At 35.6% G+C, this 17,622-nt stretch overlaps 1 protein-coding gene across 2 annotated transcripts; it reads left to right on the top strand.

Annotated features, from left to right (window-relative positions):
• Positions 1-5,415: 5,415 nt before the first annotated feature.
• Positions 5,416-10,092, top strand: LOC107782374 (putative protein phosphatase 2C 43). 2 transcript variants are annotated; one of them, XR_001647216.2, is made up of 5 exons: positions 5,416-6,119; positions 7,435-7,799; positions 8,669-8,905; positions 9,016-9,598; positions 9,702-10,092. XR_001647216.2 is itself a non-coding variant. In XM_016603255.2 (4 exons), the coding sequence occupies exons 1-4, from the start codon at positions 5,813-5,815 to the stop codon at positions 9,283-9,285; spliced, it is 1,179 nt and encodes a 392-aa protein (XP_016458741.1). In that variant the 5' UTR covers positions 5,416-5,812; the 3' UTR covers positions 9,286-9,693. The 2 variants fall into 2 exon arrangements, 1 of the variants encoding a protein (XP_016458741.1); XM_016603255.2 differs by lacking the exon at positions 9,702-10,092 and having other exon boundaries at positions 9,016-9,693.
• The last annotated feature ends 7,530 nt before the right edge of the window (positions 10,093-17,622 follow it).

Raw genomic sequence — 17,622 nt, forward strand, 5'->3', positions numbered from 1 at the left:
CTTTAGTTTGAATTTAGAGATGGATTTCAAGTCTTGGTGGTGTGGGCCCACCTTTCAAGACTTGGTGTCACATATCTTCTTTAAAAATATGCCACATTTCCCCTTAATTCAAGAGTCATTATATGGCATAATGGGCTACCACGTTTGGGAGCTCAATCAAAATTATCTTGTAGACAAAGTGAATTAGAGAAGTATTAAATCCTTAGGTATGGACCCCACTTTGATTTTACTTGAAGCTTTTTCTTAAGAGATGAATAATTGATAACGTTGATATTGCAAAGTTTATCCTTGCCGAAGCTTTCTATTATTACCTTGTAGACAAAGTGAATTAGAGAAGTATTAAATCCTTAGGTGTGGACCCCACTTTGATAAGATGACTAAGCCAAGAGCTCCTCCAAAATGTGCCACATTGTCTTGTGAGTTAAAGACTCATTATCATGGCCTCTTTGGCCAGCCATGTTGTGGGGGAGGGTGTTTAAATTTATCAAGTTTATCCAAAATAATTCACCCCTTTCCTTAATTAGTTTATTAATCTCTCACTAATTCAATAATTAACCAATTATCCATATAATTAAGAATTATCTCAAATTACTTAAAATATTGCTCATTTTTAGCACACCTTATACACCTCACTATCATGGTCATGTAGTACCTTGTATGACACTAGTCCATAATTACCATGTATTATAGCTTAGACTGTATTTTGTCCCAAAATGTCAAATTTTGACGAAATTCATTTTCTTTGATTTGCTTTCCCTCTCACCTTCATGAATTTACTCATCACTTGTTTGAAATAGCGTAATACTTATAATCCCAAAATAATCTCATTCCCGAACTTACGTCGATTAACTTATGACGAAACTTTAACGTACGAAAATGTGGGATGTAACATCTCATTTTCGAGCTTCCATCAATTTATTTATGGTGTACTTTCACGTACGAAAATATGGGGTGTAACATCGGAGCCCCTCCAGAGTCTGTACACCCCCAGTGAGCGTGGGTACCCATTGAGAGTGAGTGATGAGGGATGGGAGCTCAGTGAGTGATGATTGTTGGGAGCCCAGTTAGTGATTGTTGTCCTCACAAGTTGTACTTGATTTTCATTTATTGTTGCACTTAGTTGCTATTTGTCATTATTGTAAAATTTCTAAAGAGATTTTCATCTACAGATTACATGAACAAGAACTGTACAAAAATTGATTTGACATTAAACTGCCAGATTTGATAGCATGTCTATTCTTTGCTGGAATTACTGGAAATGAACCATAACTGTGTAGCTCGTTTCTATCTTCAGTTCCTTATTTATTATTGTTACTTGCTGAGTTGGTTGTACTCATACTACACCCTGCACCTCGTGTGCAGATCCAGGTGTTCCCGGACATAGCGGGTGTTGATCCTTTCGCGCAGTTGATTTTCAGGAGATTTTGAGGTAGCTGCCGTGTTCCGCAGACCTTCTATCTCCTTCTCTATCTCCTTGTTTACTGTATTTGGTCTCAGACTATTATAGATCATATTTTCTAGACTTGTATTCATATTAGATGCTCATGTACTCAGTGACACCGTATTTTGGGAGTATTTATATTTGTACGTGTGAGATTTTCTTCCGCTGAAATTAATCATTGTGTTTTCGTATTTAAAAGATATGTGGTTTATTGAGATTGTCGACTTGCCTAGTATTGAGATAGGCGTCATCACGACGGGCTAGGTTTTGGGTCGTGACAAAGATAATCATGTATTTAGATATCGACTTCACTAGATGCTGATATGATATGATATACTTGGTTGATGAGCTACATAAGGAAGAGTGTTAAACGAACACTCATGCCTCTTTTTACCATGGAAGTTAATTTATAACATATTATGTAGCATCTGATTATGGAATATGACTGTAGAACTTTGTCAATGGCTGCGAATTTATGGGTAAAGTTGAAAGGATACTTTAAGTTATTTTGTGACAATAAACTAGCAGTCTTGTATTCCAATAACAATAGGAGTTCGGTAAAGTCAAAGCACACTGGCATAAAGTTCCCTGATTGTTAAAAAAAGAGTTCAGAGTGGTTAGGTATCTATAGAGAATATTGGTACAAACTCCATGGTTTGTGGATCCACTTACTAAGGGACTACCACCCAAGGTTTTCATGAGCATATTTAGGTTATTTCTGCAGAAATAAAGTATTTAGGTTATTTTTACTCTGACTTATTTTTCAGTTGGACTAGTTGAAAATAAGCATGCTTAGATCACATTGCATATAATTTTCATGCTACACATCCATACTTGATCTATGTCATTTGGTTATGTTGTTATTCGTGATCAAGGAAGGTTTAATTACGATAAATGTAATGAAAGCCACCTTGGTTCAATATTGGCATGATTGATGAACAAAATTGTTCGGAGGTACTTTGGTTTATGATAGCAAACATTTTGAGCTTATAAGGTGATATACAATTATAGAGTTATATGTGTAATCCAAGTGGGAGATTGTTAGAACTTTTTATGGACTTGCACATATATGGTATTAAGAATAATTGTATGTTGGTTGCTATTATTAAAATATTGACCCAAATTAAAAGTGATTTGCTAAAATTTTAAAGTTAAATGGGTCTATTAGATACCTTATAAAGTATGGGGTCTTATGTGTAGATACTCGGATTTAGTTTCTAATTTGATGATGAGCTAAATTAGAAATACATAAAATTGTGCACCTATTAATATGATTATGGTTCCCAAATCAGACGAAAAGTTTTTCTTTCTAACACCCCATCGCTGGAAAGAGTAGAACGACTTACGTCTTGGTTTGGAAGACTGTACATCGAAAGATTCAGTAATCTCTGTGGCACTCATGGATTCAGGTACGCTTCCACATCTAGTTTTTTATTCTTGATAATTTGACATAATAATTCTTGGGTAAAAAATGAACGATTTCATGTTTAAAGTAATTTGGTCCCAACATAATATACTACTACCAGTTCAACTAGATTAATTACTGCAACGTAAGAACTTTTTCTTTCACTATATATATAGCTTAAAATCTAATTATAAAGAACAAGAGCATGATGCCAACATACAAGATGACAAATTATTTTGACATCCACATTCCTGTTCAACTAAAAATAAAAACCTACGTGAGATGTTGCTTTCATTTTCTTCTTTTCACTTTTGGGCCCGAGCTTTTCAACCAAATAACATCAAAAGTCAACCTTCAAAGTTAGTTGAATTTCTTTTATACATTTTTAGTGGGATATCTGTTTATGTCATAGTCGTAGTTTCTAGGCCTGCATCTCATAATTGTAGCACAAGCCCTCTTTTCCCTTTTCCTTTTTTCTTGGATTAGATCAGCTAGGTGAATTGGAAATTAAAGCATTCTAGACTAAAGTTCTTCACGAGTCACTTGTGGTACCTTGTTTGATGGGGAAAACAACATTGCCCTCGATCGCCACTTGCAAGCACGGATTATCTTACATTGTTCTTGAACAAAAAATCTTGTTTTTCTAGGCGATTTTAGGAGTCTCCGCAAAGTTCACCCTTAAAAAATCAATAAAAAGGGATCAAATTTATCCTCGTATTACTCAAACTTGAGCAACTTTGCCTTTCCAAGCATTTGGATACCTAGAGTCCATCCATTTTAAGCCGGAGAGATAATTTGCTAACAATAACGATGTGAATGAACCAATTAAACGTCCAAAGTATATTGAACAATTTTTGGAAGGACTATTTTGAGATTGCAGTAAAACATTGTTTGGAAGACGTTGTAGTTATATTTTCAGACATAAATCTAATTTGAAAAAAAAAAACTGGAAGATTTGAGTAAAAACTACTGTATTATCACTCGAAATATTTCTCAAACAAATTTTTTTTACTGATATTTTACCATTGTTTCAAATACTGAATTTATTTGTAAATACTGACGCCCATACCGATATTTGCAAATATTGAACAATTAGGGGCCGTTTCAACATCTTTTTCCTTTTGAACTTTCCCTCTTGGGCTTTATTCTTTTTAGATACCTCAACTATAAATGGAAAATTAATATATGTATAGCATTATCTATTTTATTGCTGATTTTCCTGTAATTGATAAAAGAAACAAAAACAGAAAAAGAGCTCTACGTTGACTACATGCAACTTGTTGACTTCTTTATGAATAGTTTACGTTTTGCATAAAAGCCGATTTCTGAATAAGTCAGTACTCACTAAACAATTGAGTTGACTTAACATGCAAATTGAAAAAATAAAAATAAAAATAAAAGACTTAACATGCAAATTCAATTGTTCATTGAATGGCACCAGCGCCGCATCTTGTGATTGTGATATGTTCTATTTTAGTGCGAAACTTCACTATAAGTTAAATTTATTTAAATCTACTTTATTAATTATAAAATATTGTATTTAAACGATCTAATCCCCGACTTTCTTAATTCGCTGTAATTAACAATCCAAATTCATATTCATTCTGAAACTATAAGCACCTTACATTTTAAATTTGCTTTTTATAACACCTAACAGCCATTTTTTTACAATTCAAATTACCTTTTAAATATTTTTTTATAAAATTCACAATTTTATTTATTCTTTTAGACCAAAGATTACTTTGCTCATGTATCACCCAAATTCACTCTGCTGTTGCAGATCTACCAATCAACAAATCTTCATCAAGGTACATTTAATAAGGAAACTTCGCAGAAATATTAAATGACTATGATGTCACAATTTAATTTGTAGTACTTCGAGTTCAAAATTCAGTGACCTCTTTAAAATTGTTGTCTATTACTAAGATTACTACTCTACTTCCTATGTTATGCTTTGAATTCGAATTAAGTGACCTATTTAACATGGTTGCCTAACTGAATCCCTACTTCCTATATTTATCTTAGAAAAAGATCCCCTTAATAATTAGAAGCTTGTCATCAAACAAACTGAATGATGTTTTCTTTTTTTCATCTTTTATCTTAATATCTAATATTTGTACTGAGGAATCGACTAATTTAAATTTATATTACTTCAGACCGATTAAACGAAAAATATTCCCTATACTCCTCTGGTTAAGAGTGAATAAATAACTTTGGAGATATCATCACCAAAGTATGTGATCCGACGGATGAGATCTCTCCATCCAAAACCAAAAGTTTTCGGTTCGCCTTTTGAAAACGAAGAAATATCTCTCAGGGACACTTTCTTTTTAATAAATTATATGCCACCCGAATTCATTAATTGGAACTTGACTACCAAATGATCATTAAAAAACTTTTGAGGTGTTAAATGTATTATTCTTTTAAAAAGAATTTATTGTTTAAATTATTTTGAATTTTTTTATTCTATAAAAGATAGGGAGAGAGGGGCCTACAAACAACCACCACCCCCTCATGTCCGGGGAAGTGGAACCTTTCTCTCTACACAATCGCCAAGTCGCCAACCCCACCCCCTCCTCTCTCCCGGGGCCCCCGCAAAACCCCCCAAAACCTTCTCTTTCTCTACAAGAATCCCTTCTTTCTGTTGCAATTTCACACATCTCTTTATCTCTCTACTCTTTCTCTCTCTATAACTACACACAACTCCAAGAAAAGAAAAAGATTCCTTTTAAAACTCTTCCATTTTAATCTACATTGATCACTTTTGTTGTGCTTTCGTTGAACCGTTTATGGCATTGATATAAAAACAGAGGTTTTTCTATTGAATTTACAGTATTCTGAATTCAAAATTCAGTTTTTTCTGAATTTGGGGGTTTCCATTTACTGCTGAAATATTGGGGTTTTTTTTTGGTTCAATCTTGATTTTTACTGTTGTTTGTTTGAGTGTGTAAAAAAGGAAATGAAGGATGTTTTCCTGGCTGGTAAGGACGGTATCAGCATGTTTTCGGCCATTGAGTCGATATGTCCCTATGAGCAAGGATGAAGAGGATGTTTTTGTGCGAGGTGAAGATGATGTGCTTTTATGGTGTAGAGACCTTGAGAAACATTCATGTGGGGAGTTTTCTTTTGCTGTAGTCCAAGCTAATTCAGTACTTGAAGATCATAGCCAAGTTGATACAGGTCGTGAAGCTACTTTTGTTGGGATTTATGATGGACATGGTGGCCCTGAGGCTTCAAGATTTGTCCGTGATCACCTTTTCCTGCATTTAATAAGTGAGATTTGTTTCTCTTTTCTCTTTTTCTTTGCTGCAGTCTTTAGTTGAGAATGTATCTTAGTCATGTTAATATGTTTAAATTAGGTCCTATGCTTTCTAGGAGTCTTTTAGCCCTACTAGAGATTGTTATGCAAGTAGGAAATATAAAGAAATTTGCGCCATGGGAATCACAAACATAGTGCGAAATTAACAAGGAATGAGAAAACAAGAAACAAACATAAAGGAAAATTGCAGGAAAACAGAGAAAAAGATAGTGGAAACAGGGTTTTTCATTCAAGGCATAACCTTACAATGCTCAAACTACAGTTTATAAAGACCAAGCGGGGTCAAAGTGGAATTATAGGACTAAGGTTGGTTCAAACTATAATAGTAGAAACTTGGCCTAATATCTCAATTCGTTACCAACTTCTAGTACTTCTCAATGTTAGCTTGAGATGAATTTAAATGGTGAACATGGTCCGTGAGGATTCATGTGGTCGACAATAACTTGTTTGAGATTGAGGCGTTGTTGTTGTTGTTGTTGTGGTCTTTGCCAATGGAATTCTTTTTTTTCTTTTTAAATGTTACTGTATATAAGAGCAATTTATTGTTTCAAGTTTTGGAAGAAATGATATTCATAGTTATTTCTTGAGCATGTGAGATGTGAAGAGTTACAGTATTTTCTTTATTCAGTTTATGTCTGCTCTAGTGCATGTTGTAGCAGTATTTAAGTGTTTTTTTATAAGTCGGTAGTTAAGTAAAATGTAAAGTAGAAGTCTTCAATTGTCATTATGTGGAGGTTTTGCCGCTCACTCACAACATAGGCTTTTGTTGCTCCTTCAATGTGTTGTTATATGCCAATTGTTTTTATTTTGTAGGGCATTTTCTTCAAAGGCACAAACAGTAACATAGAGAAACAGGGATCATCTTTATGGTACTCTTGATGTTTTCAAGCAAACGAGTGCTTAGTCTCGTCTTAAAAGGAATATCAATGTTTAGAGGGAAAACGTTAACACTTTTAATAGAATACAGAGCAAGCACCTTTTAGTCATCGTTATCATGAATAACAAGTTCATCTTAGTCTGCAGACTGATATTTGGGGTATTGTCACTGATGTCAAACTCTCATTCTTCTACTTCACTGACGAGTCGTATGGTAACAAATAATATCATCCACTTACTTACATTTTCATCTTTTCTGATTGGTTGTGTCATGTTGACTAATTGTTCTGGTGAATAAAACCTCGCTTTTCCTACTTTCTCGTGTTGTTTCATATATTATTTGAGAGTTTTAAGGCGATCATGGATGCTAAATGCACACATCTTTTCTTACAGGGCTTGCCCGAGAAAATGGAACAATAGATGAAGAAGTGCTTAAAAATGCGTTCGCTGCAACTGAAGTTGGCTTTCTTTCTCTTGTGAGAAGGGCATTTGGTATTACACCATTAATTGCGACAAAGGGTTGCTGCTGTCTGGTTGGTGTTATCTGGAAAAGGACGTTGTATGTTGCTAACCTTGGTGATTCTAGAGTGGTATTAGGTCATATAGAGAGATCAAATAAAATTTTTGCTGAGCAATTGACCAAGGATCATAATGCCAGTATCGAGGAGGTTAGGAAGGAACTGATGTCGTTGCACCCAGACGATTCACGCATTGTGGTTAATGTCAATGGAGCATGGCGTGTTAAAGGCATCATACAGGTTTGCTTTTATAAGTAATATAGAACACAAGCTTTTGTGTTATGTGTCATTTTGAATTTTATATCCATTCTGAATATCTCATGACAGATGCGCATTCTTTCTGATCAAAATCAATCTAGTTTTTCATCCAACTCCTTAATATTATCAGAAAATTAGTGAGCTAACTCTCAAATTACATAGTAATTTTCTAGCTTGTAATACAAATATCTTATCCTATTCTGGTGGGTTTTTCCAAGAACAAGACATTTTTACCTCATGACGTGCTTGGATACCTCTGAAACAGAACCTTTGAAATTGAACAATGGACTTGTTCCATTTTGTCACCTTGGGAAGTGATCTCCTGTTGTCCCTTCGAGGACATTCCATAAAATTGGGTGATCTTCCATTATATTGAAGATCACTGTTAAGTACAACCAAATATACTGAACTAGAAATATATCTGCCTCGGCCTTTTACACCAGATCCGCCTCTGCCTTTTACTGCATATATTTGTCTCGACTTTCATGATAGCTGCTGTATCAAGAATCTTTATTGTTCTGATTGTCTTACCTAGATGTTTTATATTGCATTGGTTTACTACATGATATAGTTGTACTAAGCGATCACTAATCCATTTCATTATGTGAGATTACATGTATTTTATTTTACTTGTCTAAAGCAAGTATAGGCTGTATTCACATTTTAGGAACTGGTTATTTTATTTTCAGGGAAGTTTGAGTGCAATTCATTGACTTTTTGGCTTGGTTTCATTCATTTTCTCACCATATCTTTTCCTGTTTGATTTCTTGTGAATTCTCCAAATCTATGGCACTCTGTTACATTTGATTAGTTATATTCATTTTCTTTATGTTTGTGTCTGCATCTTTTAGGTATCTAGATCAATTGGAGATGCATATCTGAAGAAGCCAGAGTTTGCTGTTGGTCCAGCTCACCCACGATTCCATCTTAAAGAACCACTTATTCGGCCAGTGCTAAGAGCTGATCCATCTGTATGTTCAAGAAACTTACAACCCGGTGATAGATTTCTTATATTTGCTTCTGACGGGCTGTGGGAACTCATAAGTAATCAAAAGGCTGTCGAGATTGTGCATAATAACCCTAGAGAGGTAGGTATCTCCTTTATTTTTTATTGTTTAATAATTTTCCCTTGTTCTGCCATAGATGTATTGTTATGTTTGTTTGGTCAAACTTATATGTATTTCATCCAATATATCAGGGCATCGCAAGAAGACTTATTATATCAGCCCTGGATGAGGCCGCAAGGAGAAGGAAGTTGAAGTACGATGACCTTAAGAAGTATGACAAGGGTGCGAGGAGGGCCTTTCATGATGATATAACAGTTGTTGTCATCTTTATAGATCATGAGATGTTGGAAGGAAAACAATCTGTGCCTGAACTGTCAGTTCGAGGATTTATAGATACTCATGGACCATCAGATTTCAATATCCTCCAAGAGGTTGCTATGAAGACAAATTCTCTCAAGTGAAACATACCAAACAAGTTGTTGGCTCTTCTTCTTTTCTAAGGAAGCCCGGGTGCAGGAAGTTTCTGACGCCCCCCTTTTCGCTTTGTTTTCCAATTTACAGTTGACATACAGTCCAGATGAACGGCAAGACTATCAAGTTACCTGCTTTACACATGCCCCCACCCCTAGGTCATTGGCGACCTACTTGCTCTAAAGTTTTGATGTACACAAATTTTCTGTACAAGACACGCTGAGAAAACTGCCTTCTGTTGTTTGTGTACCGCATATCTGTCAAAGTAAGGCCATAAAAGTAGGCATTGTGATTGAAAATCAGGTAGTTTCAATGCTCAAAATGTAAACAAGTCGAAGCTCTAAGCTCAACTATGTTTGACCTTTGTTTACAAGTGCTGATTCATTTTTGTTTCTTACTGTGGAAGGGGTGCTTAACTGTCTTGCATGTAATCTTGACTTGCTGCACAGCATAAGCTTGTCGCCGCGGAAGGGGTATTTGACACTTTGGCGTGCATTTTGCTTGCCGGATTCGCGTTGTGATCGAAAAAGCAACGTATGCTGTTTCAGATTCGTGCACATGAAACACCACATTTTTGTCATTAAACAATGGAGTATCTTGTAAGGATTTCCAACTTGTTATAAAAGCAGCTAGGCAGAAACTCAAGCTGCTGCTGCATTCCTCTCTGTGCACATGCACATGCACATGCACATACACACCCCAGGAGGCTTTATCAATCTTCTCCCTCTTTCTGATAATACCCATGAACATGTTTGTCTGGATTTGTAATAAGCTATAGCAATTCAGTTGCATACTCTTCTATCTTTATGAAAATTTTGAGTTCTTTCTTCCACAACCAAAATAACTGCATATGCATAAATTTTAGGCGCCACCACTTGGCTAAAGATTGAGCCCAACTACTAGCAGGAGTTTCAACTGCAATTTGTTAAGCAAGAGAGTTAATTTATGGCTCTTCTGCCCTTGTCTGTAAGCTTGGAATGAGATGCTGTGGTGAGATTTGTGTGGCCATCAGGAAAAAGGGGTCCCCTGTGGGTGGGAGGCTCGCATCGCAAATTTAAGTGCTAATGTCGGCCGTTGAGCCTATGGCCTAGTGCTACCTCCGGTTCACTTTAAATATTAGTTGGTTTTCCCTACTCGCATTGAGACACGATTAAATTTGGATTTGTTTTGGGAAATCCCAATTAAGGTAAAGCGCTTCTTCAATACGGAACTTTCTGAATTCGAATTTAGCCGGGTTGAGTGAAAGTAATAAATGGAAAATAAAAAAAATAAAGTAAAATAAGTGACAAGATTTTGCACAAATATAGCACTAGAAAGAAGCTGAAAGTACAACACAAGCGGAAGATGTAGTCAAGCACGCCAACGTAAGAGGACACCAGCGATTAATTAATTCATGAGTATGGTGTCTTTTGCTGTGGACTGTAGTGCCAAACTAAAGAGGAATTAAACTATGAAAGGAATGAACGAGAAACATCCGATTATCAGAAGATGGATAATACTGCTTTTACATATCGTCGGGGTTCATTTCATTTTTTAATGGCACATTTGGTGTTCGGTATCTATATTGGGATCCGACTAAATTCAGAGTTGCGAATTTAAATTCAGCTCGATTAGGAATACTAATACTCGGGGAAAACCAAAAAAGTAAAAATAAAGTTAAGTTAGTAACAAGATTTTGCACATCTAAGTAGACTATGAAAGGATTGAAAGAGAAACATCACTACCAGAAGATTGATAATATTGCCTCAACTTTTATATTGACGGGGTTCACATATTATTTTCTTGGATTTTTCATCTCGTGTTCGGTACTAGCATGGGGCTCGGTTAAATCATAAGACCTAAATTCATATTTAATCGAGTCCAAATACGAATATCGGATGAAGAACCAAAAAAAATAAAATAACATAAGTAACGCATTAGAAAGAAGCAGGAAGTACAACAAAAGTTGAAAATGTAATCAAGCACGCCAAGATAAGAGTACACCAACCACTTAATTAAGTGATGAAGTCTAGAACTAAAGTAAAGCAAAATGTAACTTAAAAAACCAAAGTAATGTAGAAAAAAAAAACTGAACACAACTACAAATAATGCAGGTCAAATGCATACGCAGGCACCTAAACTTGTCCAAATTTTTCATTTAGACACTTAACTCGCGCTAGTTCCTATTGAACACCTAAAGTCCTCCAAAAGTGTATTAATTAGACACATTTTGTTGAGATAGCCAAAAATAAAGTGCGTGCATTTCAAATGCAGTTGACTTGGCAAAACAAACCAATGAGACAGAGAAACTTGGAATTTGATCCCAAATAATTAGGAAAAAAGAGTTTTGAGGAAAAAATAAATAAAAATTCTCTCCCGATATTTCCTTTCAAATTTAATAGTAACTTTTTCTTAAATTTGCATGAGCTTTTTGCAGCTTAAAACATGAAGAATTAGTTGTTGTAGTGTTAAAACGGGGTTCTTAGCGGAAATTGGGAACTAGAATTGATATAGAGGAGATCTTGATACAACCACCACTGACCCAAGTGGAAACTCCATTAACAGAGAAAAAACAATGCTTATAAAATCCGTAAAGAAGATAGACAAATAAGGAAAATGTCTCTACTTAGCTGTCCTGAATTTGAAATAAGTTTCTGCTTGACAACTTCAAATCTTTACGTTTCTGTTACCTTAATCGTCTTATCAACTCCCATAACAAATGTAAATTTCTGATTTCAGTACGCATATCCGGCAACTGATTTTGACTCTGATTTTCTATTATCAAATTTACAAGGAAAACTGTAGCTGATGGTGGTGTTAGAATTGGGTGGGATTGAAAAAGCTAGATCTAATATTTTTTCGGAGTGTTCTTGGCGGAGAAGTGAGAAGCGGGCTTGCTGCTGGCCATGGAAATTTCTGACAAGGTAGGCCGACCTTCAGGCAAAACCAGAGTAAAAGAAAAAATATGAAAAAAGAGAAAGAGAAAGAAAAAAGAAAAAATGAATTTACTGCTTTTTGAGATACTAAACGCGCTTTAAGAGAGTGGGAAATACACACTTTGCCGCAAAATGTGTCTAATTGGAAGAAGAGTTTTGGTGTTCAACAGGTTCTAATTGAAGTTCAAGTGTCTAAACGAACAAGTTAAAGTGCCTGCGTAAACGGTCCTCCCTTCCTTTTAAATTATGCCATTAACGGCAAGTCGAGGTCTCACCACGTGGTTTTGTTCAGTTTTTTTTACAGAAAAAGAATATAAATTCAAGGTATATTCGAGGCATAGAAGAAGATTGTTACTCAAATTTCAGAAAAAGCTTCCATTTTAGGTATTTAACCTTTTTTTTTTTGCTTATAATAACTAGAGATTTTGTGGATAATATTAATATTAACCATATATTCTTGTAGTTTTCCATTTTATTATTTTTTAGTAATTTTTGAACATTACGATTTTCTGAAAATTATGAAATTCTGGAATTTTGTTTTTTTTTTCCTATCAATTATGCTTTTTCACTTTCTGCTGTCACGACTCAAATCCCAATATGAGTCGTGATGGCGCCTAACGGCGCCGCTAGGCAAGCAACAACTAAACAACGCAACGAATAGTCCACAACTCGTCTTAAAACAGTTTGAGAATTAAAATAATCGAAAAATATTCTCAACCATACTTGAGATATCAAGTATTATTGAAAGAAGTTCGTACAGTGACCCAAATACAAGCCAAAATGCTAAATTAACCAATGCAAAACACGATCAAATAGTCCTCAATCCCAAAATTCGGTGACTCAAGTGCAGGAACACCTACTGGAATATGCAATACTACAACAACAACTATCTAGAATAAAAATTAGACATAATACAATAAATAAGTAGGAAGGAGAATGTGTGTGCTGCTGATTGTAACATAGAAAACAGCTCACCACAAAGTCTCCTCATGTTATGTCGAGGAAACCCTCATTAATATATGTGAGCAAAAGTGAGCAAGTAATATATGTGAAAATATTGCATGTATTAATCTTGGCATATCTTTTATTGCCTCACTACTTATGTTGCTGTCTTTATTTTTTATTTTTTCGATTTCGCCTCAGGTTTCTTGGTTACTAGTCCTATGTTTGACGTAGATATGCCACTATTTGACGTTGCAATCTCCGTATTTACACAAGCTACGCTTGGTTTGGAGATGATATACTTTGAATGGATATATAATGGACTTTATGCTACTCAAAGTGTACTCATGTCAAGGCTTGGATGATACATTGGGATATACTCAAACTGTCTGAAGCTATTTAATTAGCTAAAGCACTATTTTGTTGATTGTTTGTTATCATCAAAGCATAAAACTTAGTGACACTCGAGCCAACTCGTCTATATTTTATCTTTTCCATTTTTTTCCGGATCAAGATTCAAGGCATTTGTTGCTAGAAAATCACGTCTAATAACATTGTCTAATGAATTTGTAGTAAAATTTTGAAGTCTTTTTAAGACAAATAGGTGGTTATAACTTGCTGCCTTGTATTGCATCAGTATGTTTGTAGAATGTGCAGATCACTGTATGTGCAGACTTATAATTGTATCAGTATGTTTCCAAAATAGGCCTCTGTAATACAGATTCAAATAGGCCGATAAATCGCCCGATAATAACTAAACCGATACCAATCCACGGATCAATACATTTACAAGTCGATAATCGATAAGCCGAGCCGTTAAGCATAAATAAACGCCCAATTCGTTCGATAAACAGCCCTAGTAGCTCAGCATTCCAAGCGCGAAAAGTTACCCCTATTTTGTGGTCCAGGGAGTTATTGGCTAATGACCTACAAATGCGTGAAGCAACATTACATTGCGCTCTTCATGCTCTTTTAGCCATATCTCTAGCTTGAGTAAACCATAAATATCAAGGATCCTTTTGCTGCAGCTTCTATTGCATTTAATTGACTGCCTTATGTCAGGCAAGTGTCAACCATGTTAAAGTTGTCTGGTCCTATAGGAATGAAAGAATAAAACATGCATGCGAAGTTAAAGACTTTATCCATCGGTAGAGAAAACTAATTTGTGTTCAAGGGAGGAAAACTGTTACATTTTGCGTTTTTATACGTTAAAGTTTTATCGTAAGTTAACCGACGTAGGTTCGGAAATGAGATTATTTTTTAGGTTATAGGCATTTATGCTATTTATAACTGGCGATAAGTAAGTGCCGTGAAGGTTAAAGGGTAAACGAATAAAAGAAAATGAGTTTCGTTGAAGGTTGTCAATTTGGAATATAATACGATCCAAGCCATAATACCCGATATTTATGGACTAGTGTCATACAAAGTACCACATGACCACGATAGTAGGGTACATAAAGTGTATTAAAAGTGAGTAGTATTTTAAGTAATTTGAGATAATTCTTAATTATGTGGGTAATTGGTTAATTATTGAATAATGAGATATTACCTAATTAATTAAGGAATTGTTGGATAAGATTAACCCCCCCCCCCAAACAACGTGGCAGCACCCCCATCCCTATCTCAATACTAAGCAAGCCCACAATCTTAATAAATCACTACATCTATAAAATTTGAAAACAAAATAATTAAATTCAGCGGAAAAAATCTCACAAATACAAATATAATACCTCCAAAACCCGGTGTCACGGAGTAAATGAGCATCTAATATGAATACAATGTCTGATTGATAAAAACAAAACCATTCTCTGAAAGTATAGAACAGTACAATAACTGAAGGAAAAAAGAGACAAGGTCAGCGGACGCCAGGCAACTACCTTGATAGTCTCCAACTGGTATCATACTGAGGTCTAACAGCCGCCGTGTCCGGAAGCACCTGGATCTGCACACAAGGTGCAGAGTGTAGTATGAGTACAACCAACTCAATAAGTAACAAGACTAACCTTTGGGCTGAAAGTAGTGACGAGCTCTGCAGGTACAGTCTAGTATAAATAATGGTGTAAAAATATAGGCATGCTTTCAAGTTCAATAGTAAAACTCATTACAAGTGAAATAGATCAATACTGCAAGATACGAGGAATATGATATCTCAGTAGAAAGACCTCATGTAAATACTGATTACAAATTATTCGGTCACTCGGTACAGTTTATGGCCAATCCAACCCAAGGGTATTCCATCCCGTATATAAATACACATCGACTGATAATCAGTCACTCAGTACCGTATAAGGCCAATCCAGCCCTGGGGTAATTTATCCCTAAATATAAATAATACGGACAAGATCCATGTCCAGGTAAATTCATTACAATATAAATAAGTAAGGCAAATCCATGCCTTGGGAAATCCATCCCGAATATGTATAATCATCTACGCTCACTAAGGGTGTGTACAGACTCCGGAGGGGCTCTTTCAGCCCAAGCGTGATATAAAGTCTTTATGGCCTACTGCAGGCGAGTAGTCTCGATCCGTATAATAATAAAGCCTATAAGCCCTGCTGCAGGCGGGCAGCCCCAATCCATAAAATAGTAAAGCCAATAAGGCCTGGTGCAGGCGGGCAGCCCCGATCCAGAACAATAATAATGTATAAAGCCATTCTGGCCTGCTGCAGGCGGGCAGCCCCGATCCATTTAATAATAACATATATAAAGCCAATATGGCTTGCTGCGGCGTGCAACTCGATCCCATAAATATCCTCACAATGGACGTATATGACTGACTGTGAAATGTACATTTTTAAAACAATTAATTCAACAGCAATACTACCTCATGGGTCCCAAAATATCGGCACGTAGCCTAAACATGATTTTTAATAAGAGCCTCATCTCAATTTCTCTAACACGTAGGGAAATGTTTAGATAATAACATGATTCTTTAAATTTTCAACTCCACAGAATTTATTCAAATCACAATTTCAATGGTGCACGTCCACACGCCCGTCAACTATCGTGTGCGTCACTTACAAACAATTTATATAACACCAATTCGGGGATTCATACCCTCAGAATCAAGTTTAGAAGTGTTACTTACCTCAATCCGAGTAAAGCTCTACTCCAAAATGCCTTTGCCTCTCAAATCGGTCTCTATATGTCCTGAATTTAATCACAAGCAGTACAATACAATTAATATAGGCTAAAGGAATTAATTCCACAAGAAAGCTACTAAATTTATAGCCAAAAATCCGAAATCGGCTAAAAACACCTGACCTTCGGGCCCACATCTCGAAATCCAACAAAAGTCACAAAACTCGAAAGCACATTCACTCACGAGTCTAACTATACCAAATTTACTAAAATCTGATAACAAAATCCCATTCAAAACCTCAAAATTCTAGCCCAAGAACTCTTCTTCATTTTTCCCAAATTTCCATCTCAAAACACTAATTAAATGCTGAAAACATTGATATATTCGTGTATATTGACCAAATGTGAGTTAGAATCACTTACCCCGATATTTTCCCATGAAAATCTCTCAAAAATCACTTCTCCCCAAGCTTCAAATTGTCAAAAATAAAAAAATGGGACAAAACCCCCGTTTTGTAACTTAAAATTTCTGCCGAGGCCTGGCCTCGATTTTCATGACCTCGATTTTCTCGCCTCAATTTTCATGACCTCGATTTTTCCAGCATCAGAAATTTTCAGCAGCTATTTAAGTCCAATGTTATATCCATTAACCATCTGAAACTCACCTGAAACCTCCCGGACACAAACCATATATGAATTTCAATAATAAAATACGCTACGGACCTGATCGCTCACTCAAAACACTGAAAGGAGGTCATCTTGAACCGATATTGACTATGGTCAAACTCCCAAATTTCTTAACTTTACTAGTCTCTCAACCAATGATCCAAAATAAAATACACCCAAGCCCCTCGGGACCCGTCAAATCATACCAACAAGTCCTAAAATATCATACAAACTTAGTCGAAACTTCAAATCACGCCAAACAATGCTAGAACCACAAATCATACATCAATTCAAGTCTAATGAACTTTGAAATTTCAAGTTTCCACAAACGACGCCTGAACCTATCAAATCAAGTCCGATTGACCTCAAATTTTGCACACAAGTCATAAATGACATAACGGACCTATAAAAAATTTCAGAATCAGATTTCAACCCCGATATCAAAAAGTCAACTCCCGGTCAAACTTCCAAAAAAATTCAACTTTCGCCATTTCAAGCCAAATTCTACTACGGACTTCCAAAAACTTTTTCATACACGCTCCTAAGTCCAAAATCATCATACGGAGCTATTAGAATCATCAGAATTTGAATCCGAGGTCGTTTACGCATAAGTCAATATCTAGTCAACTTTTCCAACTTATGTTTTCATTTATGAGACTAAGTGTCTCATTTCACTCCGAAATCCTTACGGACCCGAACCAACTAACCCAGTAAGTTATAAAA

Source organism: Nicotiana tabacum, chromosome 15 (genome assembly GCF_000715075.1).
Source record: "Nicotiana tabacum cultivar K326 chromosome 15, ASM71507v2, whole genome shotgun sequence".
NCBI classification, from domain to species: domain Eukaryota; kingdom Viridiplantae; phylum Streptophyta; class Magnoliopsida; order Solanales; family Solanaceae; genus Nicotiana; species Nicotiana tabacum.